General features: G+C 46.0%; 2 protein-coding genes and 1 long non-coding RNA gene across 5 annotated transcripts in view; 1 reads left to right on the plus strand and 2 right to left on the minus strand.

Annotated features, from left to right (window-relative positions):
- Nucleotides 1–1,549: 1,549 nt before the first annotated feature.
- On the minus strand, nt 1,550–4,408 carry LOC106004219. Its single transcript, XR_001177140.2, has 2 exons — nt 4,081–4,408; nt 1,550–3,464 (listed from the first exon to the last, which is right to left on the minus strand). It is a non-coding gene; the product is annotated as an uncharacterized LOC106004219 (long non-coding RNA).
- Nucleotides 4,407–11,159, plus strand: LOC101683946 (Molybdenum cofactor synthesis protein cinnamon). The gene is made up of 3 exons (XM_004777739.3): nt 4,407–4,540; nt 5,145–5,304; nt 10,822–11,159. The coding sequence occupies exons 2-3, from the start codon at nt 5,161–5,163 to the stop codon at nt 10,915–10,917; spliced, it is 240 nt and encodes a 79-aa protein (XP_004777796.1). The 5' UTR covers nt 4,407–4,540; nt 5,145–5,160; the 3' UTR covers nt 10,918–11,159.
- Nucleotides 11,160–17,739: 6,580 nt separating this feature from the next.
- TARBP1 (TAR (HIV-1) RNA binding protein 1) overlaps nt 17,740–18,676 on the minus strand; it is an 81,476-nt gene continuing 80,539 nt past the window's right edge. For all 3 annotated transcript variants that reach the window (XM_045087262.1, XM_013048558.2, XM_045087263.1), the window contains exons 29-30: nt 18,426–18,562; nt 17,740–18,101 (exon numbers count right to left, since the gene is read on the minus strand). In XM_045087262.1, coding sequence (XP_044943197.1) covers nt 17,933–18,101; nt 18,426–18,562 — 306 coding nt within the window. In that variant the 3' untranslated portion in view covers nt 17,740–17,932. The remainder of the gene's footprint in view (nt 18,102–18,425; nt 18,563–18,676) is intronic.

Raw genomic sequence — 18,676 nt, forward strand, 5'->3', positions numbered from 1 at the left:
CATCTTAAAATTTCCCTTTCCTTAGTTGCTTTTGCGCTGTTGGCTACATCTGTGTTTCTCAGTTGGTGAACACCGGACCTCCTTGGAGGTGAGGATGGGGACCGCTATTGCACTGTATTGACCCTCTTCGGTAATTCTTCACTGTCTACACCTTAGATGTATGGCTAACCTGCAGGAAGAGCTGGACTGCACAGGGGACAGCATGAAGGACTACTGACTTTTGACCTAGAAAAGTGCACAAGATGCTAAATCTGTTAGTAATCGCCTTATAAATGGTCTGTATGATCATTATTTTTACCTTCCTGTATACTGAAGACTAAATAATTTCCAGACTAAACAACTACTCTCTTTAATAATTGTGACATATGGGGGTGTTTGGGGGTTCAGATGGTTGAGCATCAGACTCTTGGTTTCCACTCAGGTCGTGATCTCAGTGTTGTGGGATTGAGCCCCATGTTGCGGCGGTGGGGGGGGAGGTCCGCATTCAGCAGGTGTCTGCTTAAGATTCTCTGTTCCTCTGCCCCTCTCCCAAGCTCGCTCACTCTCTCTCTCAAATAAATAAATCTTAAAAAAACTGTGACATATGTCATTCATACAGAAAACATTCATACACAAAACATTCTTGCACAGTTTATTTACAGAATAATTGTTTAACACCAAAGTCCAGAAATAAAATTTTATCAACAACTCAGAAGGTCCCTATTCACCTCTCCCTGATCACATCCCATTTTTGTTTTGTTAATACTTTAATACTATGGAGGAATGTATCCTAAACAGGACAGCTGAGTTTTGCCATGTATCTATTCTTTGGTTGATTTACTTCTTTTATTTAATACAGGATACATCATGTTATTGTGGATAGCTATAAATACTCCTTTCATTGCTGCAACCTATCTCCTAATGTGACCATGCCATAATTTATTCATTTATTGTTGGTGTAAGTTTAAGTGGTATGTTGTTTTTAGCTATAACAAAGACGCACATGCATAAGTGATTCTGTACAGTAGAATTCCTGAGTCATCCTGAATGTGTTGTATGGTTAACTTTACTAGATAATGCCACAAAGTGATAATCCAAAGTGATTGTATCAACTTATACTACCCTCTGTGTGTGAGGAAGCTTCTTGCTTCATCCTTCTCAAACTTGTTACTGACAGATTTTTTATAATTATTCTCGAGTCTTTTTGGTGTCTAATGGTGTTGCATTGGGATCTGATGGCTCATGTTCGTGGTTCCTAACAAGGACGTGGATATTTTCTTACACTGCTCATTTGTATCTCCTCTTTGGTGCTGTGCCTATTTAAGCCTTTTGCTTATTTTAAAAACTACATTGTCCTGTTCTTATTGATTCCTAAGTGTTCTTTATATACTCTGGGTACCAATTCTTTGTTTTACAAACTTCTCCCACATTGTGGTTTTGTCTTTTCTCCTCACCTTATGGTATTGTTTGGTAAACAAAAGTATTTTGTTTTGGTAAACAAAAATTTTATTTGGTAAAACAAAAATTTTAATGTAGTTGGATTCATTGATCATTTCCTTTATGGCTAAAAAAAAAAAAAAAAAAAAAAAAAAAAAAAGTTCTTGACCCCAAAGTCATAAAAACATTCTTCTGTAGGTCCACGCATTTTATATGAAATTCTTGCAGCCAGATGTATTTTGGAATACAGACTTTTTCAGACATTGGGAAGGCACAATGGAACACATACAGCATATTTTTGTAACACTCTCAACAAGAACTGGAAGAGCACCTCTACTCAAAAACCAATATTCATACATTATTATTTCTGCAGCAAAACATACATAGTCACCTAAGTAATATATAAATAATGACTATAAAGAACTTCATGACACTAAATCACATTTTCCACCTAATGAGTTCCAAAGAGTTTGGTGTTTCATAAGTGTGGGGTTTTTGTAATTAGTACAAAAGTTATGGAGGCCTCATACATAAGGACAGAATTATTTCAAAGGTTAGAGGAACTTACCTGTGGAGCCATGGACCTGGAATTTGTGTGGGAAGATTCTTTACTACTGACTTAAAATATGGTTTGAAAGATTCATATTTTCTATTCTTGAGTCTGCCAGTTGTGTTTTCCTTGAAATTTGTGCATTTACCTAAATTTTATTTGCACTGAACTGTTTGTAAGATGTCATAACTTTTTTGAAATATATAGTTTTGATTACTAATATAGGTTAACATCTCTCCTTGTATTGTTCAATACTAACAGATATTGATCAATTGTATTCATCTTTTCTTTAAAAAAAATCAACTTTTGGATTTTTAATCCATTGTATGCAGTGGTTCTCTAGTAGATTGGCTCCAAAGATAATAAAACACCAGCCTGGCCTGTTTTTTTATTTCCATGGAGTGAATACTATCATCATGGACAATTTCAAGCCACTAATTTGAGATTAGTGGCCATGGAGTAGGGGAGAGGTATGCATAATCGTTCTCCTGTATCAGTACAGTCTCTGGCATATTACTTTTGATTCCCATTTCATTCATTCCTGCTCTTAATATTATTTCTGTCATTTTACTTCCTTTAATCTTGTTCTCCTTTTTCTGACTCTTGAAAATGGATATTTAAGCTAAAGACTTTTTAGCCTCTTTCTTATATATTTTGGGCTATAATTTTTCCTCTAAGCCCTGTTTTAGCTGCATCACACAGGCATTGCTATTATATTTTATTGTTCAGCTCAACATATATTCTATCATTACGACTCCTCTGACAAGGGTTTATATGGATTTGTTATAATTCTTTATTGATTTTTAGCTTAATTGCATAATGGTCAAAAAACATGTGCTGAATGATTTCAATCTTTAAAATTTGTTGTGGGTTGCTTTACAGATAAGTCTGTGGTTGATTGCAGGATGATGCCATCTTTGCGCTCCAAAAAAATGTACACTCTAATTTTGGTAATGTTCTGTGTATGAGGTCAAGTTTATTAATCATGCTATTCACATTTTCTGTATCCTTATTGATTTTTCTTTTGTTTGTCTTAAAAATCACTGAGAAAGGCTTATTAAAGTAACCTAATAGGACTATAATTTTTTCTTTGTCATTCGGTCAAGTTTCACTTTATATATTTATCATTAGGTATGTATAAACTTAAAATTTTAATTGTATTTACTTTTTCAACTCTGAAGTCACCCAAGACTCTTCCCATCCTTTTACTATCTCATCGGTCATACTCAGGACATATTATCTTTATATAAACTGCCCTTGGTAGACACAGTGTAAAAGAAAGAATGAAGCATTCCATGCCTTACACAGTCCGCTGACCTCCAGGAGGACTGTCCATACTGTAGAACATATGTCTGGGGGAACTTGGCTTCACGCAGCTACTCTGGAAACCTGCATGTACTTAATTTGGACAGGAGCAAACACTGGCACTGACTGCAGAGCTGTAGGTCGCTCCGGGTGTTAGAAGCTCTTCAGCGGGACCAGACAGCGCATGTGGACTCTGTTGAGACCAAACCCCGGATGACTGACCTTTACCCATAAACGCGCTTTTACAGATTCGGCTCAGACACAAACTTGTTTGTGTATCAGAAATACCGTCTTTTCAGACCTACCCGAAGCAGCTCTTCTCATTCCTTTATCCCAATACCCTGGTGTTTGGGAAGTCACGAAAGCCACGAGTAAGACTAAACAGAAAAGCAAGTATCTTCCTCCGTTCTCCTCGTCTGAACTACCCTCCGCAGATCTCAGAGCCAAGGGCACGGCGTCTGTCCGGGAACTCACCAGGCTCGCGTCTCCAGGGCCGCATCTCGGCCGAGCGGGCTCTGCTCCGCGATCTCACTGCGTCTCCCAGCACCCACCCAGGTGCGTCCACAAAGCCGCCAGGGCTAGCGGTCCCGACGCTGAGCGACGTGCGGGGACGAACCCTCGGCCGGGACCGGGAGCTCAAGGCCTCGGTTCACAGCCCGCTTCGCTTACTTTCCAGATCTCCCGGGTCCTCCAGCGCTTGCCCGCTCCGCCCGCCACCAGCCCTGCCCGCACTCCCCTCCCCTCCCCCACCCCGCCCCCACTCCCCTCCCCTCCCCTCCCCTCCCCTCCCCTCCCCTCCCCTGCCGCACCTTCCGACTATCTCCACCGGGAAGCCTGCAGCCAAGCTGTCACCGTTAGCGGGTTGTCTAGCGCTCATCCCTTGTCTGCAGATTTCCACCCCAAACCGCCTGGTCGGGCCGGGCTCGAAACTCAAGCCCTCCAGGCGGCGCGGGTGAGATGTGCACGGAAACAGAGAGTCACGAGAGGAGCGGGTCCCTTGTCGTGGCTGAAAGCCTCAGGGAAAGAGGCTCCGAGCCGCCCTCGAGGTTGAAGCCGCTCCAAGCTCCGACACAGCCCCGCCCACTCTCCCACCGCCACACCCCCAGGCCCCGCCTCCTCTCCCCTCCCCGCAGGTCCGGAAGGAAGTCGCTGCAACAGGTGAGAGAGCGGAGCCGGAAGTCCCGCCCTCCTCGAACAGTGAACGGGTTCCCGTAAGGGTCATTCCGAGCAGGAGGGCGGATTTGCCGCGGGACGTGCTTCCTTGGGGTGGTGAGTTCTCCGCTGCTCGAGCCCCTTCGGGCGAGGCGACCCTAAGGGTGCCAGGACTCGGCACCGGACCCCCCTTTCCCCCAGTTTGTTGAGTTTCATGACCCTTTCCTCCTATCAGAGCCCAAGGGAACCGGGTCGCAGGCGGGCGAGAGGCCAGCTTGCGGGTGGGTCCCAGCGGGCGCGCGTGTTGGAGGCTGGACCCGGTGGTTCCGACTCTGCGCGTCTCAGGCTCCCCTTCGGCACGGCTGGTAGCTCCGCGGGCGCTGCCGGGTCCCGTCGACGCTTGCGCTTCCTTGTGGAGCGTCTGGTGTGCAGGCCGCCTTCTACATGGGCGCGGCTGCTCCCGTCTTACAGGTGGGGGGGACACGCGCTCGAGAGGCCCCAGGGACGGGACTGAGCGCGCCGCCCCCTGCGGGTCCCGTGTCATCACGTGGGGGATGAGCTCTGCCGGTGTCCGTTTAAAACTGGGTGACTTCGATGGCGCCATCAAAATCCCAAGGCGGAATTGTAGAAGGGGGCTGGGCGGGGAGGACGGACAGTGTCAGTGCCCTGCTGTCTCCGAAACGAGGTCGTGGTTCACACCCGGTGTTACTTTGGTCAACAGCCTGGGCCCACGAGGGATGGCAGCCCCGTCCATGAAAGAAAGACAGGCGTGCTGGGGAGCCCGGGACGAGTACTGGAAGTGCTTGGACGAGAAGGCAGAGGACGCGTCCCAGTGCGAGCAGTTGAGAAGCGCATTCGAATCCAGGTGTCCCCAGCAGTGGGTAAGGCACACTCGCCGGGTGTCGGTCACTGGGAGCCAGCACCGGGCTGAGAGGCTGTGCGGTGGGCTGAGGGGTGAAGCAGGCGGAGGCACGGAGGGATCCAGTTTGTAGAGCAGCAGAGAAGGCCCTGCCTGGTCATCCAGACTTGGTTTATGTTCTTAGGTCAGGCAGGCGTCTGGGAAAGGTCACTTGACCCTTTAAAGGTCACTGAAAACAAACCTGTAAATGAGGACCAGAAATTCCAACTCACTGAGTTGGTAGATGCCTCCAGGATCCTAAGAACACTCTTCAGTGTGGGGCAGGGGTTGGCAAATTCGCTGGCCTGGAGCCTCTCTCAGAAATGAAGCATTCTCTGTTGTGCTCCCCAAATCATGCGCTCATGTACCCAAACTATTATGAGCGGTTTAGGAAGTAGGAGGACGTTCCTATGATAGGTGCTGCCCCGGATGCGTCCCTGACCGCTGTCCTGCTGTGTGCTGCCTGCCCCTGATGTGGGGGTGGGCTGGAAAAGGGAGCTGACCGTGAGGGCTCCGTGCTTGACACTCCTGCATCTGTGTCCTTTCAGAGGGTGGTTTGCTTTCGTTTTCTGGAAGAGTCAGGGCATTGAAGTAACTTGCTCAGCACTGGTCAGCAAGTGGCAGGATGGTAGTTCTAAGTCAGGCCTGGCTGGCTGGTATAAGATGGGAACCGGAATTTGTGCATTTCCACTCTTCATGCTGCTGGGCAGAGTCTCTGTGAGAACAGCTCGTCTTAGGACGTGGCTTAGGGTCTCCCTGTCACACCTCACAGTTTCAGATGAGGAGCCGGAGGTGTGTGGGAGACCGCCAGGAGGGTGGGGGTCATGCTGGAGGGCTGGGCTGGAGGGCTGGGGTGCTCTAGGTGAACGTTTCATCTGTAAAACCAGCATAATGCAGCCTTCCTCACGGGATTCCTATGAAGACTCCACGTCAAACTTGACATATAAATAGAAACATGATCAATGTGGGGTTTTGTGATCAGATTGTTTAATGATTTAGGTGAAAACTGTTAGACATCCTGGTTTTCCCATTAGGGTTGATGCACTAAGAACAACTGGTTTACGAAGTAGGTGGAGAATGTGTAGCTTGGTCTGTCTCACACCTGAGTCCATGAGGGTTCTGGTTCCTTCACTATCTGTGCTGTCCCCTTCTCGCTGGGCTCTCCGGCCCTGCGGTCACTGAGAGCAGGGTGCAGCTGAGAACAGGGCAGGAGCTCTGGTGGCCGGGGTGTTGGTGGGTTCTCTTCTCATCCCACCCCTGGATTTTCTCAGGAGAATTTTGTCCCTGTGAGACCTTTTGACAGCCTTGTCATGATTTTCCACTCAGGTGACACGTCATAATCATGTGGAGAGGTTTTTGAAGAGCTCTGTCCCAGACCTCCCCTCAGATTGACTGACGGTCTGGAAATAGAACCCGAGCCTTTGACACAGCTCTGGTTCTACAGGTGATTCCAATAACCATGGTTGGGAATCCCGTCTTAGGCCCTTTGGAAAGTCACGCCTCTGTCCTGCTTTATCCTCCCTCTTTCCCTCTCCTCGAAGACCCACTACTTTCTCTCCAGTCCGGTGACTAGCAGACCCTCCCACTCCCCTTCTTTCACGCAGCTTCTGTTCTCTGCATCATAAAGGGTTTTTCTCTGTCCCTTCCACTCCCACCGGGACCCTGGCTGGATGCCACTCTCTCCAGGTTACTGTGTCCTGCTCACAGCTCATATACTGAGTATATGCTTGGAGCTCTTCAGACGTGCCCTCCACCTTCACTGTTCTCATGAGGGCTGTCACCTAGTTTTGCAGACAAAGACATGGGTGCACTGAAACGAAGTCACCTGTAAGGACAGAGCCAGGATTGGAGCTTGGGAGTGTGAGTCTGGACCTCATGCTTTGCCCTTCTCCACATCCTCCTTTCTCCTTCCATGAAAATAGCCTACACAAGTCTCATGGCGTTCTAGAAACTTAGTCATAACTGTAGTCTATTTCAATACAAAAGCCCCATCTCCTTGGGTGCCCGTATGACCCCCACGCCCCAGGCTGTCCTCCTGCTTGTCTAGCAGCCATGCCTGTTGGAGAGGTTTCCTGTGCGGCCATGAATGCCAGTGTGCTTCTAGGCTGTTCACTCTCCCAAGGCAGTCTGGTCTCAGGTGTGGATGCCTCATCCACAGCTCCAGCTTGGCCATTTCTCCAGCTCCAAAGGCACCCGATGAGCTGTTGCAATAGGTTTTAGATGGTCCCAGGACCAACCTTGACCTCTGCATGTGCAAGACTGAACTCTTCCCATGCTCCTAACCCCAGGGAAAGGCACCAACAGGAGCACAGCCCCAGAGCTTCAGCCTTCACTGTGGGACTCACTGGAGGAGCATCCTCAGGAGGGAAGTGGGACGGCACAGCAGCCCTGCAGTGGGGGCAGGTCCCGTGTGTTTAAGGATTAGCAAGGACAAAGCAGCGGACATTCAGGTCAGAGAGGTAATGGGAGCCTGGGGCAGTGGGCTTTACTGAGGGCTGCGGGAAGCCACTGGAGAGCTTGGAGTTCGGCAGGAAGGACAGCTGTGAAGGTACGAGAGGGAGTCTGAAAGGGTGGTGGGCTCAGTGGGTTTCAGCATTAGGGTCTTAGAAAGGGAAGAGGCAGGCGGGGGGTGCGGTGTTTGGAGAATGGGCTCTCAGAATTGGGATTATGGAAAGGGCATTCTGCTTTGATCCTGGGAGTAAGACTGGTTGGAGGACAAGCTCACTGAAGAGCTCAGGGAGCCACCCAAGCATCAGGAGAGGGGTCCTGGTGGAGAAGGGCACAGGCTACAGAGCTCCAGCCGACCCAGCAAAGGTGGTGGGGGGGGTGTAGTTGCAGAATATTCCAGTTGGCCTCTGTAGCATTTGACAGTGTTGTGCTAAGTGTTGACAACACTGTGTCCTTCTGCAGTGCCGTCCTTCAACCTGCCCCCTCCTCCTCACCTGTGCGCTTGGCTTAGAGACTGCATTTGAAGTCTTACCGTAGCCATCAACCAGGAACGGAAAGATTTTTCCAGAGCCATGTGAGAAGGTGGGGAGCTACATGGGGGAAGGGGGTCAGAAGAGGAGGTATCATCTGGGTCCATTTGTAGGAGGCATCTTTATTAGCTTTAATTTAGAGTTTTGGGAGTACTTGTGTGTCTGTTTTACACAGAGGGACCTAAGGCTCAGGTGAGATAATTTGTTCAGGATCAGCTGAGCAGTAAAGCAATAAATTCAGATTTGATATGTAATAAATATGCCACACAACTAAAATGCCAGGTGTCACCGGAATGAGTTACTTTTCTTGGCGCTTTGCTGCTTTTATGGTACCCAGCAGTACCCTGTGTGACGGGTCGACTGCAACAGTCTTCTGGCTCATGGCTGCGGAGGGCGTGGGGCTGAGAGCCATCCTTCATCCCAGAGTCATTCAAGAGACTGATCCCAGTATCAGTTTCAGAAGCTGTGTTTCGTATAAACCGTGGCAATGTTTCAGATCCCAGCGTTGTGGCATTTGCACTCCTGTCCTGCGTCTCCTGTAAGGGGGTGGAAGATGCTAGCACCCCAGTACAGTCCCCCTCAGTGAGTGCCCGTGGGCTTCTGAGCCTGGACAGGGAGAGCATGTGCCTCGTGCTGAGGATCCCCAACTGCTCCCCCAGGAGGGAAGGCTGGGCTGGAGCGCGGTTCAGGCAGAGGCCGGGAGGCACAGTGCTGGAGAACTAAGCATGTCCAGGACCCGGAGCAGCTCTCGACGGCCGGTATTTCAGGGGCCAGTGGCAGATTCAGAGAGGACAGACAAATGGGCAGAGATTAAGCCAAGAATGGCCTTGTTTGTCTCGCTGAGGAGTTTGGATGTTGACCTTACAGTCTATAGGGATGCCTGGAAAGATCTTCCAGCCAGGGACATGACCAGATTTGGGTTTTGGAAAGAGTATTTGGCCGCGGCATGACCGATAGATTGAGGGGAGAGAAGCCAGTTCCAGTCCTGGTGCAATAATTCAGGTGAGAACGGAGAGCTGTGGTGTAGTGGTGAAGAGGGAGTGGGACTGAAGTGGATAGGTGGACAGTGGTGCGGTCACGGAAGGAAGTATTAGACGAGAAAACAGTTGCAGAGGAGCTTGGTTTGGGTTTGCTAGTAGGACATCTACACCGAATTGTCAGGCAGGCAGGTGGAGATGTGACAGGGTCGGTCACAAAGATCTGGTAACACTGGGTATCTTTTATGCAGAGCACCCCCCCCACCAGGGGTAAATCTGTAGTCTGGTAACCATGGAGACCGTGACCCAGAGGAGCTGGGGTATCGCACCAGGTACAGGAAGGGAGTCATCTGAGGATTCGGGGCAGGGGGCAGGGTGGAAGTTAGGTAAAATGAAATCTCTCTGTGCTTGGCTGAGCTCAGAGCAGGGCTGCATATAAACAGATCGTCGTCGGCTCTGGACTGAGAGGGGACCCAGGGTCCGATTTTCAGAATGTCCCATTCAGAAATACGTTATTTAAGCTGCTGCTCCTGGGCTGGAAATCAAGGCTGCTGCTCTGTAAGATGCCTGAGATCCTCCAGGCAAAAAGGTAGGATGTTTCATTTTTATTGCTATAACCTCTTTAATAAAATTTCTGATAGTCTGTGGTTTTAGAGGACAAGGCTTCATGCTCAGTAAGACAGCTGCAGTCACTCGGGGGAACCAAGGACATTCCGTGGCTGTTGTATCCCTGGGAGAAGTGTTAATGCTGTCCTCTCACGCCAGCTGGAGACAGATGTGTACATTCTCGGTCTACTTTCCACTTAGGATTTAATTCTTAAGTTATGCAGTGGAGCCTAAAAAATCTTTTAACAAAAGAACTAGTTTTTTTTTATCCTGACCATGAAAATATGTGGGGTTCCGCCTTCACCTTGTCTGCAAAGCAGCTCAGATATCGACACTGTGACAGCTTTGTTTGTGACCTTGATTTTCTACTGTAATTTTATTGCTTCAGGATATGGGGCTTTACGATACTCAAATTCCTTATGGCAAGAGAAGGATATAAATAAGATGAAGTCTTTAATTGAAGTTTTATCATCCGCTCATTCATAGTTTTTAAATATAACTTTTAAACATCTGTTACAAATATGTATTTCTGGATGAGATAAACTTGATCATGGCTGATGAACTACAAAACTTACTGAATGTACAGTTGATAAGAAAAACTTGTACAGTGTCTTTCAAACATGAAGTTTTATGGCCTACGAACTCTGAGCCCACACGGCAAGATTCACATGTCCAATTCCAGGGACATTTCTCAAGGAGAAGGCTCATGGGTTACTTGAGTTCTCAACAGGATCTGTAACCCAGAGGGGGCTGGGGCTCACTGGTCTGCTCCTCTCTGGAGACTCTTACACGTCGTACGCCTTGACTCAGAGTGATTCTAGAATACAGTCACTTAGGCCACTTACTCAACTTACGTTGAATAATTTGTTACCTTTAAATATGTGCTTTTGTTTAAGATGCAAAACTTGCCCTTATTTCAAACACTTTTTTTCTCAACAGATAAAATATTTTGATAAAAGAAGAGACTACTTAAAGTTCAAAGAAAAATTTGAAGCAGGACAGTTCCAGCCTTCGAAAACGACAGCACAGTCCTAGGCTGCTCCTGAACTTTCTAGAAGGTTTGACATTATTCTGTCTGAACTTGCAAAATGCTCCCCTGACTTTGGGACAGTAGTGGTTTGGATCATGTAAATAGCACAACTCGTTCCACATAAACGACTCTTTAAAATGATCACATAACAGAGATCTCAACATTCAGACTATGAAGAATCGAAATGCTTTGTTTTAATTTCGTAAGAAAGCTATATTTTAAGAAAAATTAAAGCCTATTATAAAAACCTATGGTTTTTTTTTTTGTTGTTCTGTTTTGTTTTGGTCGGAGCAACAGGTGACGATCTAACTACAGGCAGACCTTGGAGGCATTGTAGGTTCAGCTCCAGACTGCAGCGACACAGCAAACAGAACAATTAAGCGAGTCTGATTTCTCTTCGTATGTAAAAGTTACGTGTGCTATTCTGAAGTCTTAAGTGTGCAATAGCATTATGTCTAAAAATGATGTACATACCTTAAAACAAATGCTCCCCCTCATCTGTGCTTTCAGCGAGCCGGACTTGTGCTGGTGGAGGGTCTTGCCTTGATGTCGGGGGCTGTTCAGACTAGGTGCCTGTGGCCTTTCCTTAAAGTAATGACGTTTGCCATGGGTTGACTCTTCCTTTCCCAAGCGATTTCTCCTAATACCTTATGCTCGTTGACAGCATTCTGTCCACAGAACTTGTTTCAGAACTGGAGTCCGTCTTCTCACACCTGCTGCTGTTTTACCAACTAAGCTTATGTCATATTCTAAATCCTTTGCTGCCATTTCGGCGGTCTTTGCGATGTCCTCACCGGGTGTAGATTCCATCTCAAGAAACCGCTTTCTTTGCTCATCCGTGAGGAACAACAGCTCGTCCCTTCAGCTTTGTCATAAGATCACAGCAACCCAGTCCTATTGTCAGGCTCTACTTCTAGTTCCGGTTCTCTTGCTGTTCGCCACATCCACAGGGACCACCTCCGCTGAAGTCCCGAACTCCTCAAAGTCAGGCAGGGGGGCTGAATCCCCGGCTTGCAAAGTCCCGTTCGTGTTGATTATTTCCACTTCCCGTAAATCAGGCATGTTCTTCATGGCATCTACAGTGGCAAATCCTTTCCGGGCTTGCTTTGCCCAGATGCATCGGAGGCGTCACTGTCTCTGACAACTCTGGTTTTACAAGATGTATTTCTTTTTGTTCTTGAAAATATTATAATCCAGATTTACAAGATGTATTTCTTAAGGTCGTAATGTGTCCCTGATCCACGGGCTGCAGATCGATGTTGTGGTGGCAGGAATGAAAACAACAATCTGGCTGTCCATCTCCAGGGCTTGTGGCTAACCAGGTACATCGCCAACGAACAGTATTTTGAAAGGAAAAAAAAATTTTTTTGAAGAGTAGGGCTCAATTGTGGGCTTAAAATATTCTGTAAACCATGTTGTAAGATGTGCCATCACCCAGGCTTCATTGTTCCATTTCTACAGCAGAGGCTCTGATTTAAAGTCACCAGCTGCCTTGGCCCCTCAACAGACAGGCAGTCTGTCCTTTGAGGCCGCACAGGGACTTCTGTCTCTGGCTGTAAAAGTCTTAGATGGCGTCTTCTTCCAAGATAAGGCTGTTTCCTTCCTTTGCTACATTGAAAATCTGTTGAGTGTAGCCGCCCTCATTGACTAGCTTAGTAGATCTGGATAATTAGCTGCTTCACCTTCCACTTTGAGGTTAAGGAGACGACTTCTTTCCTTAAGCCTCATGAACCAATGCCTGCTAGCTTTAGACTTCTCTGCTGTAGCTTACCTCTTTCAGCCTTCATGAAATTGAAGAATTAGGGCCATACTCTGGATTAGGCTTTGGCTTCAGGGAATGTTGTAGCTGGTTTGATTTATCCAGACCACTAAAATTTTCTCCCTATCGGTAATAAGGCTGTTTTACTTTCTTATCATGCACGTGTTCAGAGGACTGGTATTTTTTTTTTTTTAAGTTTTTATTAGAAAAAAAGCACAAGTGGAGGGAGGGAGAGGGCAAAGCATCTTCCCGCTGAGCAGGAGCCCAACATGGGGCAGATCCCAGGACCCTGGGATCATGACCTGAGCCGTAGGCAGATGCCTGACTGAGCCACCCGGGTGCCCCATGGGAGTAGCATTTTAAATTTCCTTCAAGAATTTTTCTTTGCATACAGAATTTGGCTGTGTGGCAAAAGAGACCTAGCTTTTGGCCTGGCAAAAGAGGCAGCTTTTGATGTGTCTGCCTCACTAAACCCAATCATTTCTCATCTAAAGTGAGATGTAGGACTCTTCCTTTCACTTGGAGGCCACTGTAGGGTTATTACTTGGCCTAATTTTATTATTGTTTTGTCTCGGGGAATAGGGAGGTCAGAGGAGTGGGAGAGAGAGAAGGAACAGTACTGGTTAGTGGAAAAGTCTCGAAGACACACAGCATTTATCAGGCATGTTTGCCATCTATGTGGGCACAGTTCATGGTGCCCCAAAATGATCACAATAGTAACATTAAAGATCACAGATCACCATGAACCTACAAAATAATGTAGATGTTTGAAATATTGTTGAAAACTATGAGACAGACACACGGTGAGCCAGTGGTCCCAAAAAACCGAAAAGCTCCTAGAACTGAATCTTAGATGGCAAGAAATAAGGTCAGGATACAAAAGAAAATCCTATTCCTGTATTCTAGCAACAATAATTAGAACTTACAATAAGAAATGCACTAAATTTATAGTAGCACTAAAAAAATAAAATAAATATTTGGTGTAAGTCCATGTATAAGACCTATATCTGACAACTACAAAGCCAAAAATACTTAAAAGTCAGAGAGGATCTAATTAGATATACTGTAGTCGAGGATTCGAGAAATCACTTTTTTTTATAAAAAGATTTATTTATAATAAGCACAAGCAGGGGGAGAGGCAGAGGGAGAATCAGGCTTCTCGCTCAGTGGGGAGCCTGATGCAGGCTGTGATCCCTAGACCCCAAGATTATCACCTGAGCCATGCAGATACCCCTTAATATTCTTAATAAACTGTTAAGTTCTCCCAGTTTGTTCAACACAACCCCCAAATCCCAACAAGCTTTTTTGTGTAGACACTATTGTCAGGCTGATTCTAAAATTTGCATGGAAAGGCAAAGGACCTATAATTGCCAAAACATTTTTTTTCTTTTTTTCTTTTAAAGAACAGACTTATACGATTTCAAGGCTTATTCTGAAAAAACAGTAATCAAAACTGTAGCATTGGCAAAAGGACTGATAGCTAATTCAGGGGAACAGAAAACAGAGTCCAGAAATACACCCACATGAATAGTCCACTGAGTTTGAACAAATGCAAAGGCAACTTAGTGAAGAAAGAATCCTCTTTTCAACCGTGGTGCATGGTGCTGGGAAGGGCACATGCATACGTGACAAAATGAAGCCCAACACACTGCACACCTTATTAAAGACAAACTCAAAATGGATCATAGAACAAAATAAAATATAAAACTGTAAAACTTCTGGAAAAATAATACAGAGGAGGTCTATATTTTAGGTTGGAAAATATTAACTTTTAGATCATGACATCAAAAGTGTAATCCATCAAAGGAAAAGTTTTGTAAAAGCTGAACTTCATAGAAACTAAAAATATTTTCTCTGTGAAAGATATCAAGAAAATGGAAAGATAAATTACAGACTGGGAGAAAATATTCACAAATTACTTATCACAAAGAACTTGTATCCAGAATAAAGAATTCTTACAACTCTAAAAAAGTACATCACCCCAGCTTTAAGAAAATGGATAAATTGGGGCACCTGGGTGGCTCAGTGGGTTAAGCCTCTGCCTTCAGGTCAGGTCGTGATCTCAGGGTCCTGGGATCAGGCCCCGCATCGGGCTCCCTGCTCAGTGGGGAGCCTGCTTCTCCCCCTCCTCCTGCCCCTCGCCTGCTCACGCTCACACGTGCTTTCTCTCAAATAAAATCTTTAAAACCAAAATAGGCCAGCTTAATTTAAAAAGCTGGCAGTACCAAGTGCTGATGGGGCTGCAGAGCAGCAGAAACACATACTCACTGCTGGTGAGAATGCAGAACAAGAGGACTTGTTTTGGAACACGAACCAACCATCCACCCTGACCTCTTACAAAGTTAAGCTTATGCTTCCCATACGACCCAGCAGCCGCGTTCCCGGGCATCCCAGCAGATGAGCAGTGGACGAAGCCCGTGTCGATAGCTTCACTCACAATCACCAAAGACTGGAAACAACCCAGATTCCTACAACAGAGGAGGGAAAAGCAGGTCCATCTCTGCGACGGCATACCACTGAGCACTGAGAGGGGAATAACCTCATGAGTCCTGTGGCAGCACGGAGCAACCTTCTGTGCGCTTTTCTGCACGTAAGAAGCCAGACTCAAAAGGTGATGTATTCTGTGCTTCCATTTACAGGTTTCTGGGAAAGGCAAAATTAGTACAGAAAACAGGTCAGTGGTTGGCAATGGGGAAAGGTGTCAACCACGAAGGGGTCACACCAAGGGACTTTTAGGTGTTGAGATGGTCTGCTGTGGCAATGTGGTGGTGATTCATGAGTAAGCACTCCCCAAAACCCCAAAAACTGGACACGTGAGTGACGGGCTGTATGCACATTAAAGTCAGGTCAACGAGGATTTCGGAGGGATTCCTGTTTAGAATGTATACTGTGATAAATGAATCTAACTGTATTATAAATATAGGCCATTCTTCACTAGAAGGGGTGGATAAGAAAGGAGCTAACCTAGATAACTTTGAAAAATGGTGTTCTGACAGGATCCTGTCAGGCTGAAGACAAAAAGAACTTACAAAAATTGCTAAATTTCACATAGTTCTGGTTTAGCAGCTCTCAAAGTACACTAATGAGAAGCATGTTTAAGTCAGAAAAAGCAGTTAAAAATAAGAAGTGAGTGTCAGGATTAACTTTGCAGAGCCGACTGGTGCCCGAGGCCTCTAAGAACTCAATGTTCACCTTCACGTCTAGATACCGTGTGTGCACACACGCGGTGTAGACACTGAATTCCCTAGCTCCAGCCACTGAAAGGGCCACCGGTGCTCCCTGCAGAACTGTTGGCTTCCAGAACTGGAGTGGGGAAAATGAAAGCGCCTAGAGCACCCAGAGCTGCCAGAGAGAAAGGACGTTCTAAAAGAGAAATGGAAGAATGGGAGCAGGTCGGAAGGACACGAGCCAACCATCCACACTGATCTGAACAAATGAGTCAATCCGGGACTGGTGTTCCTTACAGAAGAATCCTGAGTCACAAATGGAGAAGTGAGGGAAACAGACCGTCACCGTGAGCACACTGCCGAGGACTAGACTGAGTGGGCAACATGCTCAACAGAAAGTTCCCACAGAGCCTTCAAGTCGCTCTCCCACAATACTTAATAATTACCGTTGCAGTTTCAACAGCTGCCCCCCGTGTCTGGTCATCCTCCCTCCAAGAGGTGAAGCTTATATTCTACCTGGAGTGTGGGCAAGGCGTAGTGACCCAGCTTCTCACAGACAGAGCACGGAGAGCGAAAAGCAGAACTTCACTGAGAAGAACGAGGTGAACGGTGCCTTTGAGACAATCGGGAGGAGCTCACACTGAGATGTGATGACAAGGGCGCGCGTCAGCACTGTGGGGTCCTCCCAAAAATCCAGCTCTCATCCCGATCACGAGAAAACACCAGACAAACCCAGATCATGAGATGTTCACAAAATACCTATCCAGTACTTCCCAAAAGTGTCAAAGTCAGCAAAGACAAGGAAAGACTGAGACGCTGTCAGAGATCATAAGAGACTGAGGAGACCTGACCACCTAACGTGATGCAGCGTCCTGGAACAGAACGAGAAATCCCAGTGGAGGTCAGAGTGGTGGTCTGCAGCTTAGCGAACAGCACCGTTACCAATGTTCATTTCCTAGTTCTGCTATGGGTCCACGGTTCTGTAAGATCCTAACTGGAGGGGTTTGGGGGCAGACTATGCACTATCTTTGCAACTCTTCTGCAGAACAAAAACTATTAAAGCTACAGAAGAAAAAAAATACTGGCAACAGATTCTGAAATTCAAGTATTATTATCATTTTTTTTTAAGATTTCATTTATTCACTTGAGAGAGAGAACATGAGAAGGGAAGGGAGAGGGTCAGAGGGAGAAGCAGACTCCCTGCCAAGCAGGGAGCCTGATGCGGGACCAGATCCTGGGACTCCAGGATCATGACCTGAGCCGAAGGCATTCACCCAACCAACTGAGCCACCCAGGCGCCCTTAAATTCAAGTATTATTAAAAAGGACCCACACATGATTGAAGTTCATTGCTAGAAGGGGATAAATGGTCCCCATTCAATACTGAAGTCTTCTCAATATCAAACAAAAACATCCTCAGGACAACAGAAATAGTAAATTAGACTGACTCGGCTCCATTCTTCCTCTTGGTGATGACACGTAAGAATAATTCACTGTCTTTGGGTTGATGTTGACGTCTTTCAGAATACAGACCATTACTAACCTTATCTGAACTCTCTGAGCAAAGGGAGTGTAGGGAAGTTTTCCAAAAAACTTCATATGAATGATAATGGCCTATTCCGTGGTTTTAAAAGGAAATTCAAACCTATTATTTGAGCATCATGGAAAGGGAAGCTTGCTCAACAGCTGGCCAGGTGGGTCTCCTCTCCCCTTGGGCAGGACTTCTGCTTCCACCCCACCACGGCTCCTGGAAAGGGAAGTGTGTGGTGTTGGCAGGTGACAGCTGCTGAAATTCTGCCTTACTCCTGTCACGGTCCACATTTCTGAAAGAAATTCTCTTCTTAAAATACACTGTTTTATTTCCACAACTGCTTAAAATATTTTATTAAAGAAGCAATGCAATTTAGCTAAAAATATTTATTTAAGGGGTAAACATAGTCATATATTTAAGGCACATGAAAAAGTTTTGGCATTAATTTGGCAAGAAAAAGGAATACAAATTATCCTGGTAAATTTTTGAGTTGATTTCATTAGTACAGTTTTTAAAACAAGGTTTCAAGAGCACCGATAACTGATCTCAGATAAGGCACAAAGTTCATGACTCGGCACCCCCATGCCGGAGCAGCTGCTGTCTGGTGTACTCCCAGATGAGCAGAGCCCCACTCACGTGGACGTTCAGCGAGCGGATAATGCCCTGCTGAGGAATTTCCACACAAACATCCAATTGTTGGATTAGATTTGCCGGAATTCCCTCACGTTCATTTCTGGTGAAGAAAAATGGAAAAAGAAAGGTTAGTTTTCTTGTAATAAACACATTTTTTCCTCTCCAATATCCTGAATGTCCCTCAGTCAGGTTAACAAAATAAAAAGTGAAGTCTGTGGCACCAGGGAAATAAGTAACACAGATTTATGGGTCAATCTGGGTTCACCCGATCATCCCAAAGAGGTGAAATAAAACAAAAACTAGGGGTTTTTCCATATACATTACAAGTCAAAACCCTTGAGGTGGGTGTAACATCAGGAGTGTTGGTGAACTGTTAGATTTCCTAAAGTTTTTTCTAGGCTGAGACTCAAACGAATCTTCTCACCCCAACAAGAGCAGAGATCTCTCCGGAAAGCTGTACTGAGTCAGGTCTACACTCTTCGCAGTTTGTTCTACACCAATGACAGTGTAACCTTCTGTTTTTTTCTGTTGCAGAAAATCGATGAGCTGAGGTGGTTTTACCTTAAAGTGAGTTTAACAAGAGCAGAATAATAAATTATTCATTTACAGCCTTACTTGGAGTAAAATCAGTTTCAAAAAAACTTCTATGAGACTAAGTCTTTTTACAAGGAATAG

Source organism: Mustela putorius, unplaced genomic scaffold (assembly GCF_011764305.1).
Source record: "Mustela putorius furo isolate JIRA1106 unplaced genomic scaffold, ASM1176430v1.1 tig00001075_pilon_pilon_pilon, whole genome shotgun sequence".
In the NCBI taxonomy this organism is placed as follows: domain Eukaryota; kingdom Metazoa; phylum Chordata; class Mammalia; order Carnivora; family Mustelidae; genus Mustela; species Mustela putorius.

What these genes read in the sequence shown, in the direction of transcription:
- LOC101683946 (XM_004777739.3), top strand. Translation starts at nt 5,161, where the DNA reads ATGGCAGCCCCGTCCATGAAAGAAAGACAGGCGTGCTGGGGAGCCCGG. An exon ending in CCAGGTGTCCCCAGCAGTGG is followed by an intron (nt 5,305 to 10,821) that starts GTAAGGCACACT and finishes TTTTCTCAACAG; the next exon opens with ATAAAATATTTTGATAAAAG.